General features: G+C 54.1%; 4 protein-coding genes across 4 annotated transcripts; 3 read left to right on the forward strand and 1 right to left on the reverse strand.

Annotated features, from left to right (window-relative positions):
* Positions 1-161: 161 nt before the first annotated feature.
* On the forward strand, positions 162-1,877 carry BDP81DRAFT_416134 (cytidine deaminase-like protein). The gene is made up of 2 exons (XM_060589502.1): positions 162-440; positions 511-1,877. Exons 1-2 carry the CDS (start codon positions 419-421, stop codon positions 1,815-1,817), a joined length of 1,329 nt encoding a protein of 442 aa, XP_060450658.1. The 5' UTR covers positions 162-418; the 3' UTR covers positions 1,818-1,877.
* Positions 1,878-3,199: 1,322 nt separating this feature from the next.
* BDP81DRAFT_445399 (uncharacterized protein) lies at positions 3,200-3,631 on the forward strand (the record flags this gene model as incomplete). Its single annotated transcript, XM_060591948.1, has 2 exons — positions 3,200-3,292; positions 3,395-3,631. 2 exons carry the CDS (start codon positions 3,200-3,202, stop codon positions 3,629-3,631), a joined length of 330 nt encoding a protein of 109 aa, XP_060450659.1.
* Positions 3,632-6,445: 2,814 nt separating this feature from the next.
* Positions 6,446-8,492, forward strand: BDP81DRAFT_478104 (uncharacterized protein; the record flags this gene model as incomplete). Its single annotated transcript, XM_060594840.1, has 6 exons — positions 6,446-6,624; positions 6,807-7,088; positions 7,276-7,491; positions 7,522-7,552; positions 7,658-8,108; positions 8,238-8,492. 6 exons carry the CDS (start codon positions 6,446-6,448, stop codon positions 8,264-8,266), a joined length of 1,188 nt encoding a protein of 395 aa, XP_060450660.1. The 3' UTR covers positions 8,267-8,492.
* Positions 8,493-9,842: 1,350 nt separating this feature from the next.
* Positions 9,843-11,670, reverse strand: BDP81DRAFT_457434 (multicopper oxidase; the record flags this gene model as incomplete). The annotated part of the gene is made up of 3 exons (XM_060593286.1): positions 9,843-11,067; positions 11,127-11,419; positions 11,470-11,670. The coding sequence occupies 3 exons, from the start codon at positions 11,668-11,670 to the stop codon at positions 9,843-9,845; spliced, it is 1,719 nt and encodes a 572-aa protein (XP_060450661.1).
* Between the last annotated feature and the right edge of the window lie 4,218 nt (positions 11,671-15,888).

Here is a 15,888-nt window from a genome sequence, read left to right on the forward strand (position 1 = left end):
GGGCAAACACCTTGGGCAGGTGCCAGTTCGGGTAGCTTCTCCCCCGCCAGGCTGCCCACCTGGACGACCAAAGGTGGGGGGACGGGAGCTCTGTGCCCACGGGATGATTGTGTCATGCTCTGCAGGTCCCGCCGGCTAAATGTCGGAGCAACTCAACCCGACGAGCGCGGGGGACACCCAATTGATCGGGCCCCGAGCTGCAAAAACGGCTTTACGCGTGGGGACGCGTTCATGCAAAGGATTCAGATCGCGACTTTTCAATTGGACACTTGTTGCCGGGTTGATGTGAAGAGCTTGCGCAACCGGCAGACCTGCACATCGGAGCTTGACGATCTGCGGATGAGTGCAGATTCATACGGCTTTGCTCATCCAACTAGTCTCCCAAACAAATTCGGTCTGTCAGGGTACCTTAGCCAAGATGCTCATTGGAATCTGCGGTGGTAAGTCGCACCCCTGAGTCAAACTTAAGCCACTTCAGCAATCGAAAACATCATTCTGACAAATCACAAGGCATCTGTGCCGGTAAGAAGAGCGTTGCTCAATACCTGGTCGAGCATCATGGCTTCAGATTGCTCCGCTTGACGGACCCTACCGCAACTCCACCCCGGGAAGAGGCTCCGGTCTCCAAACCTGCCCCGGCGCCGGAACCCCGGCCAGAGCCGGAGCGAGGTTTCTCTCAGTCCACCACCGGCAACAATGCCGCGGGCTCCCAGCAGCAGTTCCCTTCAAAGAACAAGAAGAGGAAGAATAAAGGAGCAGGGTCAGGACCGTTGGCGGGCGTATGCTTCAACTGCAACGAGAAAGGTCACAGCAAGGCCGAATGCCCTCACCCTCAATTGGCCCCCGACGAGAGCATAGATACCGCCGTGGCTATCAGCAATAACGCAGACAGAGAGACAAAACAACAACAGAAGCCCGCAGTCACTCCCGCTCCTCTTACCATCTTGAGCGGACAACCGCGTACCAACGGCGTTCACTCTCACTACCCCAACGAGCTCGTCTTCTCTTCCGCCGACGACCTGTTGGAATACGTCACGACCCGTTGGCAATCACGTTTCGTCACCACAGATGTCCACAACGAAGCCATTCTCGATGTCCTCCACAGACGCCCCTTCTTCATGCTCATCTCCGTCGACGCTCCCTTGACAGTCCGCCACGCCCGCTTCCGCGCCCTACACAACCCCCACTGCACCCTCGAGTCCTTCGCCCTCGCCTCGGACACCCACCTCTACGACCCAAAACAGGGCCTGCAACCGCTCATCTCCCGCGCGACCGTCCGCCTCCTCAACACCTCCTCCTCCATCGCGCACCTCTACGCCACCCTCGGCAAGCTCGATCTCGCCAACCCGGTCCGCCTCCGGCCCACCTGGGACGCCTACTTCATGTCCCTGGCCGAGCTCGCCTCCCTGCGCTCCAACTGCATGAAGCGCCGCGTCGGGGCCGTCCTCGTCGGGCGCGAGAAACGCGTCATCTCCACCGGCTACAACGGCACGCCCCGCGGCCTGCAGAACTGCTCCGACGGCGGCTGCTCCCGCTGCAACTCGGGTAACTCCTCTGGCGTCGGCCTCGCTACGTGCCTGTGCATCCACGCCGAGGAGAATGCCCTGCTGGAGGCTGGCCGCGAGCGCATCCGCGAGGGCGCCGTGTTGTACTGCGATACCTGCCCTTGTCTGACGTGCAGCATCAAGATCTGTCAGGTCGGTATCGACGAGGTTGTGTATGCTCACGGGTACAGCATGGATACGGAGACAGCGGCGGTGTTCCGGCAAGCAGGCGTCAAGCTGAGGCAATACATTCCGGTAAGTTTCCTCGAGTGATACTTAGCATTGTCGATACAATACTGACAGATTCTCAGCCTGCCAACGGACTGATTCATCTCGAAAATTTAGAAAAGATGGAGTTGTACTAGAATCCTTGTCTTATAGGGGGGCTCAAAGAGAACCTTGATGGCTTAGACGGGTTTAGAGTAGAACTTGTCATCTCATCCACTTGCAAAGCGTTGGACATCTTCGGATCAAAACAGATTACTATGAACATATGAACATAGGAACATAACTTCACGATTAAGGCTCTTTTCCAGTCTGCATTCCCTCGTGCCATGCTGTTGGGTTGATGTATATAACAAACTTGCTACCTCGGACGAAATTGGCTGAACTACGTTTAATGCTGGAACCTGTGTGACGATTCCAGTAACTGCCCTGCCTTGGACAACTTCCAATTGCCGACTAACACTGGTCGTTCAACGCATATCGGCATGCAATGCATTTCGACCATGCCGATATGCCGACCTTCAATCGGCAACCGGCAACCGGCAACTGTCACCCCCAAATTCCCTCATTCAATCTGACGATTACGGATACGGCGAGGGCGAAAGTGGATCCCTGGAGAGAGAGTCGTGCAACAGCGCAACCCAGGCTTGGCACCCTCACACAAACGTCGCACCACGAGAAACCTGTCTTGTTTCACCACAGCTGCCCAGGTACTGTGTCGTTGGCCCCTCCGACACGAATTCTGCGGTCTCATCCCACCTCTTCCCCTTCGGTCTCTTTAGGGGGGCCACGAGGGGCCTGGGGGACTGAGGGGGTATTGACAGGGCCCGCGTAGCTTCAGTGACCCCCGTCCGAGCAGCGAATTCTGAAGGATGTCAGTGGGTTTGAGAGTTCTGTAAAAGGTCGCTCGCAATCCATGAGACGAAGATCTGACAGGTCGAGAGCACCGCGACGCGGGCAGTCAGAGTTTTGTTGGCCGCGTTGCCCGTCTTGCGCAGTGGTGCAGCTGTGCACTAGGACCTTGTTCCCCCCTCTCAGGCTCCCCCTCCCCGCGGCGGGCATGCCTTGACCTTTTTCTTCCCCAGGGCTGCAGGCTGCAGCGCCGCAGGGCCTGTCCCTTTTGGGGGGTTGGTCAAAACATGTGAAACGGACTGTTGCGGTTATACTTTTGACACTGACGCTGGTTTCCCAACAGTGTCGAATTCGTCATCTGGCAAAGTTCAGATGTTCGCTTGAACGGCATGTGGGCGACCGCACGCCTCTCGAAAACCTCCCGGTTCTGTGAATGGTATATAGCTAAGTTGATGTTCATGCGCTTGCTTTGGTATTTCTGGTGTACGTTTTCTCCCATTACAGATCTGCTTCTATTCCAATCCAGATAATATTACCATCGACTTATAATACCATCATCTCCAACCCGTTTAGTCAAGATGCAGCTTCAATCATTCTTTGCTGTCGGCCTGGTCGCCGTTACTGGTGTGAACTCTCTCGGACTTAGCCTCTCAGGTGTAGCCCTCACCATGGTAAGCAGTCTCAAAATCCTTCCCGCAATACAGGCTGCGCATCGCTCCCTTCTGCAGTACCTTCCGACATCTGAGCCGTAACGCTAATACCATGTCCCACAGGCTCCCGTTCTCGCCCGGGCGGCGGTGGCTGACTTGCCCGATATCGTCATCAAGAGACAAGAGCTCTCAAACGCGGACCTCGTGGCGGCCGACCTGGAGGAGGCCGGTGATCTCGAGAGACGCGTTTCCACTGAGCCTGAGGATGAGGAGGAGCCCGTGGAGGTCATGGCTAAGAGAGGCGAGCATGCCGCCGAGGAGTTCTTCGCTGAGGACTTGGGAAGCGATTCGGATGAGTAAGAGAGTTGTATAAGAACTCCATGAGGTTACGGATTAATATGAAAACGAGTTTCCATCCACGGCGTTGGGCAATAAGCGATATCAGCGATGAGGCTAGGCGTTGCGTGTCCTGCATCCGCCAAACTCGGCTTGGTAGTGGATTTTCCTGACCATTTGGTCTTCACGCAAGACTTCAGAGCGTGGTGAGACGCCATTCCATATACAAAGCCCGAGTTGCTAGGGATATCGCTGCGACAAGCGGAAGAGCAAACTCAACTATCATCCGGGCTCGTGTCAGATTGCTTTTCATTAGGTTGTCTTTTCAGATGTTAAACCTGCAGTCCCAAGATTGAGTCAAAGGTATGTCGTTCACTTACGTGTCGGCCATGATTTTCTTTGGTCTGCCTTTCCGGGGTGCTACCTTGAAAGTTTGATCTTTATTATATCGTCGAATCGTCGACGCGACCGCCCCGAGTGAGCAGCCGAAAATCGCTGCGACATTGCGATAGCTTCGGCCACCTAGAACAAGGGCAATAATTGCCACCCGTTCATGTTCTTTAAGTTCGAAGCCAGAACTCCGTTCACCTCGAAGTCGAGTTGCGAAAGCGCGTAAGTCGGCATCGGCGTCCATTCAAGCGATGAAGGGGATAAGAGCTGAGATGAGGTGTATGGAGGAAGACGCGTCGGGACGTGCAGATGGTGGGCGGGTTGTTCTCAGACTTTTGTGTAGCCCCACTGTGGCAGTACGGCATTTGCACTATTGGAAGGAACACTTTGTCAATTCTGCCCGAATGTCCCAAAAGTCATCATGGAGTTTCTGGCAACCTCAATTTATCCTAGCTTCTATCCGGAAAAATACCTGCTTCTTGAAGTCCGCAAATCTTGTTAGTGCTAGGGTTTCGATCGCCTATTTGCTTCCCAGTAGACAGGGAGATGTGGCGGAAGCTTTGTACAAGTATTTAGACCGTCTTCAGCATGAACACGCACCCTCGCTCCTCGAAACCGGTATATCAATGTTAGACAAGCAACCAATTGAATCGGAGTGGCTAGTCAATTCATTGACATGTAAGTTGGAATGGATCTCTAGAGTCGCCGCGAAAAGGCTCAATTCGTAGTCTCATTCACCATCGTCTGGGGCGAAAGCTCGTGTTTGCGCCCCAGCTAGATTATGTCCATAATGGTTTCAGCATCATGTCAATTCATCAAGAAACTATTCGTTGATACATCATTTGCCTAGATATGAGCATGGGATGATGTTGTAAACTTGTTGAAGCGGGCAGCAACCGCTTCGCCTAGTGCCGGAGCGGCAAGCGTGATGATGGGAAGAGCAGGTGAAGAAAATGTGAGTGCACATGGCTACAATTCAAACGAGTGAGTGGAATTACGTGTTGCATTACAAGCTTTACTGACCTAAGAAACCCTTCTCGATTGCACTCCAACATTGCGCCGATACTCACCTGTCGGCGGTCACCTGAAGCACGGCGTCTCTATGTTTGCCATCTCAGTATCACGTAGAATAGAGCCAATGAATCCATTTTCCAACGAAGATATAAGCCATTTTGATATATTTACTCACGGTTCTATTTGTGAATACTATCCACGCCATATCTCAACTGACAAGGTTCGAACTACTTTGCTAGGTACCTCGTTGGGAATCAATATAGGGAATCACAAGCTAGCATGGTCACCTCACAATTCGTATTCACCAAACCCTAGATCGGCTTGGAACGCTCAGTCAAGCCAGTGGTCAACAACCGCGCGATCCATGGATAGCGCGGGGTGGATGAGGTCCCTGCAGACTCGTAAATCATGCCCCGTACTCTAATCGTACAGCGGTCCGTCACCGCGGCCCGTCAACCAAGACTCCGGCTTTTCGACGGGCATCTGAGCTACCCGAATGATAAAGGTCCGATAGAGGCATTCGAGAGTCTACATGACGGTGCGCGCGGGGCCCGTGGCTGATAGGAGTCGGAATTCGCGGCTGCCGCCTTGGGTTCGTGATGATGGCCACTGGGTGTGAAGCTCTTCGTTTCTTCAGCGGCCCTAGGCCAGCATGAAACTAGAGCGGATGAAAGTGTTCGGCATGCTTATCTACAGCCCGAGTAAGCAGCCTCAACGCAGACTGGAATAACAATCAACGAGTCTACCTGAGTAGTTGCCATATTCGAGAAGGCTTTGATGACGGATCATGCGATTAGAGAGGACTTGGTTCGGGTCTTTTGGCTAATTCCTCCAGGGACCTTCTTTCAACTATGCCACCTCAACGCAGTACCTGTTCCGGGAGGACTTGATACGAAGCATTTACAGCTATGCTGCCAGGTTGACGAACGCCAGTGTTAAACATTCATGAATACAGGCGCATTTCATCACTCTCGTGTTCCACCTTGAATCTTGCAGTCGGCCGGTCTGCGAGCTGTCGCACGACCACGATGTCCACGAGAGACTCAGTCAAAAGGCATTATTGCCTGGATCACATGGCACCCTTGGAGGCTTTACTGTAACTATATGTTCTCAGCCGTAGAGACCACTTCCTTCCCGTGTCAGTTATGCAGAATACGTGTTGTAACCAGGTCGAGTCTATCATGTCTGATATTGGGCACGCGGAGGTTGCCAAGATCCGGGCTCCTCCATAGTGTAACTCAACCGCAGCAGAATACGTCGTCAACTCTCAATGACATGAGACCCAAGCCCACACCATGACCTTCATGTCATTCTATAAAGATAGTCTCACCTCCACAGAAGTCTCGGTATCTCTGCAGTAGTGCCGCTGCCTACATCGAATACTCAATCGACCAACCAAACCCCCCTCACTGACTATCACCACCACCACCCACCATGGGTCTCAAAATCATCATCATCGGCGGCAGTGTAGCCGGCCTCACCCTAGCAAACATGCTCGAGAAGTTCGACGGCATGGAATACATCCTCCTCGAAGCATACCCCTCCATCGCACCCCAAGTTGACGCCAGCATCGGCCTCCTCCCCAACGGTCTGCGCATCCTCGAGCAACTCGGGTGCTATCCGCGAGCTGGCGGGGGACTGTAATCACCGCATGAACTGTAGAGAAGTCGGCGGTCGGCTGCTGTACTCTTCAGGACCCGTCACCATCTCTGAAGCGTTTGGAAGAAGAGTACGTTTGTCCCTCTTTAGATAGTCGTTCTCGGATCCGAGGGGCTTATATGGATACTTGCGCTAGAACGGGGTACCCGTGTGTATGGCTAGATAGAAAAATGCTCCTCCAGACTCTATACGATAATCTCAAGTATAAGGATAACGTCCTCCCGAACAAGCGCGTAGTCGGCATCGAAACAACCGAGTCCGGAGTGACGGTCTACACCAAAGACGGATCAACATACAGGGGCGATATCCTCGTCGGCGCGGACGGAGTCCACAGCATTGCCAGGGAAGAAATGTGGCGAATCGGCGAGATATCCAGACCGGAAATCTTTCGACAGGGAGAAGATACCAATAAGTCAGCGTACACAAAACCACCTGCCCACGCTGCCCCCCTTCCGCGCAAGATCCAGAAAAGCTAGATATCTCTAGACTAACACCCACCCCGCAGAAATCCAATCCTCCTCGAAATGCATCTTCGGCATCTGCAACCAACCGCCAAACTTTCCCCCTGGCACGAACCACCACATAGTCTTCTCCCGCGGCCGAAGCTACGTCGCCATCTCAGCCCCGCGAAACCGCGTCTACTGGTTCATGTTCGTCGCCCTCAGGAAAACGCACCACGGCAGCGCCAATATCCCGCGCTTCACCAAGCTCGACGAGGCTGCGTTGGCGGCGGCGCATGCTGATGACCGAATGACTGAGGACATGACCTTTGGGCAGCTGTACGATTCGAGGATAACGTCGGCGCTTGTCGCCTTGGAGGAGTATGTTTTCTCGAGTTGACATGTTGGGAGGATTGTACTCGTCGGGGACTCGGCTCACAAGGTAGAGTCGCTATAGTGAACTCCATACCCTTTCTTTTGCTTCCTCTGCAAATCCTGCGGGGCATTCCCATGGAAATCATTATGATACTAACATGTGTGAACCCAGGTCCATCCCATAACAGCCCAAGGCGGCAACGGCGCAATCGAATCAGCAGCACACCTAATCAACGCCTTAACCAAGCTCCCAGTCTCCGCCCAGTCTCCAGACTTCCCAGGTTCCCCTTTCACGGAAGAAACAATCGAAGCAGCCCTCTCCACCCTCCACGCCTCCAGATCCGCACGCGCAGAGAAAACAATGCTCTCCGGCCGCCGCACAGGCTCACTCCTCTGTCTCGATTTCCCCTTCTCAAAGTACCTCTTCCGATGGCTGGTCCCCCGGCTCGGAGACGATATCTTTCTAAAGGAAATGCTGGCTTACTCCGTCTCTGGGCCGCGGGTGGAAGGGTTGTCTGTCGTGGAGAGGGCGCATAAGACTCCTTTTGATGATGAGGTGCCTCCGGGAGCGGGGACAACATCGTGGGACCTGGGGACGTGGAGTAGTGGCACTTGGATCTTGAGTACTGTTGGGGTGGCGACGGCGGGTTTGGCGATGTATGCTGTGAGAGAGACTGGATGGTTGAGGTACATATTGAAATGATTGGTATCTTGTAGTTTTTCTCATGATAGGTACTTTGAATTCTCTAGAGCTATTCGTTCACTCATGTCACCGCTGTGAGTCCCGAATCGAAGCACGACTCACCACAACACTAACGGGGTTTGTAAACCGGTTACAACGAACTGGCAAAGCATGGATATGATACGCATGCTTCACATAGAACCCACCCAGCCTCAGATACCTTGCTCTAGAGTCAGTCTTCATGATAAACTCGAGCTTAGCGTCAAAATTGACGAAGACGCCTAACTTAGGAGTGAGAAAAGATTACGAAAAGAAAGGAACGACGTTGAACTTTCCTAAACCCGGCACTCCGCCGAACCCCGATCCACCCCGCACAATCGGTGGAGGGCCGTGATAAACCCCCCACCAAACCCCGCCAAGCTCCGAGATCAATATTGGCAGCATCTTGGCGGGGACCCCCCGCCCGCAACCATCCCCGTCCCCCTCCGTCTCCGTCTTCATGCCACGCCCGTCTCGGGAATCCGCAGCAGATGAGATATCTTCATTAACATGTAACCCATCCATTCCGTCCCATGGTACCTACACGCTGCTGTCATCTTCCGCTGTCAAAAGCCAACCCAGCTGCGCCAAGCCGGCACTCATCCGTACACCCAAATCACACCACCGCGCGCCACAACCACACCAAAGCTGCCCAACGACCGAAGCTGACATAAGTCCAGAAATCCCGAGTCTGGGGGGGATTGCCAGATTGGGGGCGATGCGAGCTGAGGTCACACCACTATCTATCCCATGATCCGCCCCTACCGCAGCTCTCGGCATTGGGACTTTGAGGGTTGCGCCTAACATTACTCTAATCACCTTAGTCACCTTGAGTGCTCATGGTCGCGTGCTCCTGGTGTCCGCTACCTCCGGTCAACTCCTGCAGAGCTCCCACTTTCCGCTGATAGCCCGCCCGAAGTTCTCCTCTACTCCCAACTCATCGCGCAGGGAAATATTGCTTACTGCATTGCATGCACACTAGGACATAGGGCTGAAAGTGTGTGTACGAGCGGAAAATACCATTATTTTACCTAAAATTTAATACAAAAAAGAACTAGACATTTTTTTATAGAAAAGTCCAAGCAAATGATGTTGCAGCCCTGCTCACCCCCTTCTATGCATGTTTTCAACCCATGTACAAGAAAATAGACCAATCGATGGAGCGGAGCGGACAAAATAGGTATCAGCAACCGGACAACTCCAATCCATGCATAAGACAAAAACACCAATGAAATGCCTGCGCCTGCTGAAAGTAGATGTTTTCCTCCCATATCCTTGCTTCGTAAGTCGATCATTAATTAGTGCGCGTGCGTGCGAAATGTGTGTAAGGCCCGGAAGTCCGCTGCGAGGAGGTGGTGTAGCTGTCATGCGCGCCTGTGGCCCATGACAGGGCCAGAGAAGCCCGAATTCCGCGCCGTACCAAATCCTTGCAATGATGAAGGGTTGGGTTACCGCACGGAAATCGAGTCACAGCCCGAGAAAAGGCCAATAAAAGTAGAATGACGTTGGAGGCTGAGGCGCCAGACTGGCTTGGTGCTCTCGTGTTGACAGGCCACAACATCGCAGTCGTCCCCCTCAGCAATTGGACGCCACAAATGCTGCCTGTGTTCTCAGCCAGCCCGAGGCGACATTCTTTTTACAAGCCAGAATCATGCTTGGGCCACACTGCGGTGGGCTCATACTTCCTCCAAGCATCGCAAGTTGGTTTGATCGATGCCAGATCGAGCGTCGAAGCGATTTCGCTCTTCCGCTCGAGGAATTGAACGCTGAGACCCATGCTCACATGCCAAGCGATGTGGCAATGCATAAGCCAGGCGCCCGGGTTGTCCGTCTTGAATGCGATCACCATCCAACCAGCGCCGGGGAGTTGTGCAACGTCTCTGCGGGTAGGGTTCTCAAAGTTGAGTCCCTCTGAGCCGCTGAACGTGCCGCTGCCAGTGCCGAGCAGCAAGAAGTCGTGACCGTGGAGATGGATGGGATGCGGCAGATTACCCGTGTTCTCGATCACCCACCAAGTCCAGTCATTGGCCTCGGGGATCTCAATGATGTTGGCACGTTCCGGCCAGGAGTTGTTGCCCTCGGCAACGTATTCCAGAGTCGGCTTATCCCACTGAATGTCAATGTCGTTACCATTGACCTTCCAGCGATAGACGGCTGCGCCGTTGATCGTCGGCGTTGCCAGTTCAATGTCTAGCGTCTTGCTCGGGTCGAACTTGTCTGAGGGAGCCGTTCGGGAGAGCACAGGAGTGAATCCAGTGGTATCAGCGCACCCCAAGTCGGCGGGAGGTGTGCCTTGGTCGACGGGCAGTCTATCCGGAGATCCATCGTAGAAGAAGATGGAAGCTGGGTGAGGGTTATGCGACTCGCCGCAAAGACCACCGCCGCCGAGAGTTGCGTTGAACCAATAGTTCTCAATTTCCTTGTTCGCTTCAATGATCACATCGTACCGCTGGCCGACAGTCATGAAGAGGCTGTCCTTGGTGACAGGCTTGACAGGAACAAGATCGGTAGCAATGACTGTGAAGCTGTGGCCCACGAGGGAGACGGTGAAAGTGTTGTCGACGGAGGTGTTGATGAGTCTGAGACGGTGCTTCTTGCCTGGGGTCAGCCTCGTCTTCTGGTACTGACCGCCGGCGCCGAGTGGGTTGATGTTTTTGCCGTTGAAGAGAATGTTGTCGCTGGGCGGCGGGCGGGCTGGCACAAGCTCGGCCTGACGCAGGAGGTTGTCTGCCGTTCCGTAATACCAATCGCTGATAACAAATGGGCCGAGGTCAATGTCGTAGTCAGCGGACGCCGGTCCGTTGATCTGGATGGCGCCTGCAACGCCGTTGCCGTACTGGGCGGAAAAGTGGCTGTGATACCTGAAGCGGGCGCATTAGTCGGTGGGTCCAAGTCTGCAACAACAAAGAAGCTAACATACCAAGATGTACCGTACTGAGTCAACTGGAAAGAGTACGTCTTGCTTTGTCCAGGAGGAATAGGGCACTCCGTAACACCGTTGGCGCCATCTTGGTCGTTGTGGCCACGCAGATGCATGCCGTGCCAGTGGAAGGAGGTACCGTTGTTCTGGAGTTGGTTGTGAACGTTGATTTGGATGGTGTCACCCCAGTCCGCCTCGATCGTAGGACCCGGGAACTGGTTGTTGATCAACATGGCCGGCTTGTGCACGCCGTCTGGCGCGACATCGGTCAAGTTGCTCAGGGTGAAGTCAAACTACTCAAGTCATCAGTAAAAGTTGAATCTCAGGCAGAGACGATACTTACGGTTCTCAACTTTCCCTGAGGCGGTGTCAAGATCTCGAAATCGGAGTCGATGTTGAAGTCTCCGTTCCAGCATTCTCTGTTGCCTATACCATTGGTACCGCAACCTGTCTGCCTTTGCTCAACCGAACGAATGGGGTTGGCATGAGCGAGAGAAGCAAGGAGGAAAGCCCCCAGGCTGGAGCCGATGAAATTGGAAAGCATGATGAACGTGAAAGCACGAGACTGGTAGGAGATGAGCGACTGACTTGGTGATCTGCTATTCCATCGAGATATCCGAAGGGAGAGTTGGGATTATATACAACTTGTGTATCAACGTGAAGTCTTGCCTGGAGCGGCCTTTCAAGGCCTTAGCCTCTTTCGGGAGGGCGACATCAATAGTCTCGGTGCACTTGCATATCCAAGGCCTCGGGGTGGCGTCTACACAGACCGGCAGCTTTCCAGGCATATCTTGATGCGAGTAAGAACGCGAAGTGTGAGTAGAAGTGAGGTGCATCCGACCCCTGCCCCTTGGGCAGTTACCATGCCTCATTCTGACATGGAGGGAACAATAAGCCAAGTCCCCTCCATGGTGGATACGATCGTGCGTTGTGGAGAAAGAAGGTATGTTTGTTGTGCCATGTGGAGGTAGATGGAACATGCTTCAGGTCGTTCGGGTCGAGCTAGCGATACCGATACGGGGCAGAGAAGATGTGTACTAGGAGAGGATGAAAAAAGCTAAGCAGGGACAAATCTGGGATGAGGCTGAGCTCCGGCTTGTCATGGGGGCAGTAGCCAGGCAGACGGAATGCGACAAAGCTGGTTAGGTGGTGCGGATCATGTCAGATCCCCAAATTGGACCCAAGATCTGCCTTGGAGGTGCTAATTTCTTGCCCTATGGCTAGGAGCTGCAGCGACGGGTTCGACGGGCTCGTGTGACACAGGCTGAGAATAGGTGAAGGATGAGGCTGACGGGCCACTTGGAGGACAGCCATATGTCATGGCTCGGTACTCGCGGATGGTCTAGACGTGCGCCGATAGGTTTGCAGTGCTTCGTAGGGCGCTTGATTCGGTTTTTTGACATGCAACATGTCAGCATAATTTCCACTATCAACTGCCAGCTTGCAATGACACATTGAAGGTTCTGATGTGATATGGACGGTGTGTATTCGGGCTAGCAGGCAGAGGTCTGACCGCACCCAGGAAACCTGCAACCTGACTGGAGTACACCCGCGAGAGGCCTGGAAGTCGGACCAGATCGTAGTATATCCAGATGGGACGACAGCAGTCACGGTGGACCGTATGAGCTCAGCTGAAAGCCTCGTACTTTTTCGGGAGCTCCACTGCTTGGCACGGGAGGTATTCGGGCGCTCCAGGAGTTGTCGAGATTCTAGGGCATGGCTCAGTCGCCAGCCTATCTAAGCGAGAAGGCAGATCGACGCGCAGGACAAGGACCTGGTTTCTTGCCAGGACGCCGCTGTTGAGCAGTCTTGGAGTCGGCGGTGAGGCTCATCTGGCCGGGCAGCCGCGACAGAAGGTCGGGGTAAGTGGAAGTCTCGCGGATACGAATGCAGAACGGTGCAAAAAGCAAAAAAAAAAAAAGCGTTTCTTGGGTTGCGTTGACCGGCGAGATGTCCCCAGGGTCGATCAGTCCGAGACAGTACGGAGACGGAGCATCTGATTCGCCAAGACGAAGGTAGGAGACTAATGAGGTAACAAGAGAGCGCGGCACCGTCGATTGACTAAGCTGCGCGGTTGGTGGGCGAATCAGTCGTAGATCAAGGTAGTACACAGAATATGTGCATAATAATCAGAGCTGGTCGGCCCTATCTTGGTCATGGGCTCAACGACATCATCGGGCGGCTCGTATCGAAATGTGCCGTACTTTTCTGTCTCCATAGCAAGAGTCACCGGCTTGCTGAGAGTATTGCCCCGGGCGCATGGTAGTTGGGGGCTATTTTTAGGGTCAGCCGGCGCAGAAAGATGAGGAGGGGAAGAAGCTCAAGGGATCCACGAGGTTGTTGGGGATTTTAGATGCCGTGCAGCAAGTCTCCAGTGGACACTCTTTGGATGAACGGAGTCGGGCCAGGCGATGGTCTGATGGGACTGTGGGAGAAGGAGGAGTAGGAGTCAGCATTATCTCGGCCAGGATACCTTGGAGACGGTCTGGGAGAATTCCAAGGACATGGAAGATGGATGATGGGCTGCAGGACGTGGTATCGTCAGTTGACGAATGAGAGCAGAGAGGTGAGATGGAAAAAGGCAAGCCAAGTCGACAGATAGCCGCGCTACGAGGTCGGGATTGGGTTGTTGAAGGTGGCACGGTGTAAGAAGAGACGGGGGAAGCGGGATGAGGTGGGCGTGGGCATGGGATGCTGCGGTCGGGGAAATCTTACATGAAGGAGCCAGAAGCTTACCTACAGCGCCTGCATGTACATTGTACAGTCCCACTTGTTGCATCTACTGTGCTACTGCCCGCACACGTCAGGTGACGGCAGTTTCCAGATCGGGATATCCATACTGTGCATGCGCCTTCCACGGACAATTTTAGAGGTAAAGAAAGTGTGGCTTCCTCACGTTCCGCTCCTCCTCCTTCCCCTTCGAACCTCCACCACCTTCCCCGGGTTGAAAATACAGGAATTGCTTAGCGCCTGCCGTGCGCCACAGACAACTCACGCTCAACACCTCACGCTCACGCTCATAGGTACCCTCATACGCTCCCATCGGCAGCCAGGGAAATCTCACCGCTAGAGACTCGGACGCTGGCTCGAGCAGAAACCGGGAACTCCTTCTTGAGCCCTCGCAGCTAGATCCCCTTCTAGGGCCAGGGGCGTTCTGAGCCGTGCCCTGGCAGCGGCACGGGCGTGGCTTCTGCTTGTCGGGCAACACCTCCAAAATCGACAACACCAGCGATTATCCAACATGAATCACACGACGCACCAAATCCGATGAGGCTCGTCAACATTATGCCATCGCCTCTCCACGCCCTGGCTAATGCCTGCTGCTGCTTGCAGTAGCTCTCATGTCGCCTCGATCCCCTCAATCAACCCACCGCTCTTCTTTCGCTTCTCTCATCGACGTTGGCAAGGCATATGCATGTCTCAGGGTCACGACCGTTAACAACACGAGACATTCTACCGATACCTAGGCCTCGCACTCCTCGCACTCTCTTCCGCTGACAACGCATAACGCACACTTCAATAGATCGAACTTGCCCCCCAGTTTTCACCTGCGAAGCTCGGCCGAATCTTACAGACTACAGATATGCTCCAACGGAGCATGACGGGCCACGGCTAGACTCGATATGCTGACAGCCACAACTCCGCGCCGTTTTCCAACCCGCCCACATTACGGCCGTGCCGATCGCCCATCTCCCTTCTGGCAAAGCTGCCGTTCGTAGCTGCCTTTTTGCCTTTTGGCGCTGAACGACTTTTTCTCGCTCTCACCTAAGCCTGCCAGCCGACTCACCCGTCTTGCAATCTTTACTTCCATCAGGTCCACCAATTGCCGGTACCCCGTTGGACTTCCGAGGTGAAGTCCGACCGATCGCTCACGTCACATCATTGCCCTTTCAGATCCAACATGTGGATATGGCATGTTTGGTGTCGTTGACGGCGCGTTTTGAAAACAACTCTGACCCCCCCTCGCTTCGAACTGTCCATATCTGTTTACGAAGAGGCGTTCGTCTGGTGTTCTACGATGGCTGCAAGATTTGACCCTTCTGCCCGTCCTTGCAAATCTTACTACCACAAATATTGCCGAGCATTTTCTCCTTTCAACAAAAGTGCCGTCTCTTCAAGGCTAATCCGCTTCGTATCGTTATTGATACGACTACATGCGGCTTGAGTCGGCGTCGACACACTTCCATCTGGTCTTTGCACGCCCACCGGCCCAAGCCAAGAAACTCGGCGAGCCGTAGATTGGCCCGCCAAAAGGGACGCGCCGCATTTCAAGCTGTCCCGCAAGCCTTCCCAAGCTGAGTGAACGCCGCCAGCTCCATCGTTGAGGGTGTACCGGATCCAGTTTTTCCCCGGGAAATCGTACGCTGTGCGCAATCTTGGCTTTGTTGCCTCTTTGTGGGTTGGACATTGGTCCTCGCTGTTTTGGAGCTGCCTAATCTGCAATACGAACTTTGCCGGCGACTGGCGAAATAGCTCCGGCATTTTATTCGCGAGTTGTTGCGCTCAAAGCTGGACTGAAGACTCTACTAGGCTTAGCGCGGGCGTGCGTCATTCGGGCTCCAGCGCTGCCAGTCTGGAAGCCCGTAGGGCTACACTTCCGGGATGCAACCCAAACGCCATCATCCCAGCGCTTATTGGCCCTGCTATGATTGACAGGCTCTGCTACCCAAAAACCACTACTGCGCGCACCAATGCTTCAGGTGAGGTGGGCACCACGACGGTGAGGCACACTCTGGGAGCTGAGCCGCACCACCGTTTTGGT

This window comes from Colletotrichum phormii (assembly GCF_030913505.1).
Source record: "Colletotrichum phormii strain CBS 102054 chromosome Unknown BDP81scaffold_2, whole genome shotgun sequence".
NCBI lineage: Eukaryota > Fungi > Ascomycota > Sordariomycetes > Glomerellales > Glomerellaceae > Colletotrichum > Colletotrichum phormii.

Coding starts and splice junctions, on each gene's coding strand:
- BDP81DRAFT_416134 (XM_060589502.1), top strand. CDS start 419: ATGCTCATTGGAATCTGCGGTG. Junction 441..510: donor GCTCATTGGAATCTGCGGTG/GTAAGTCGCACC, acceptor ACAAATCACAAG/GCATCTGTGCCGGTAAGAAG.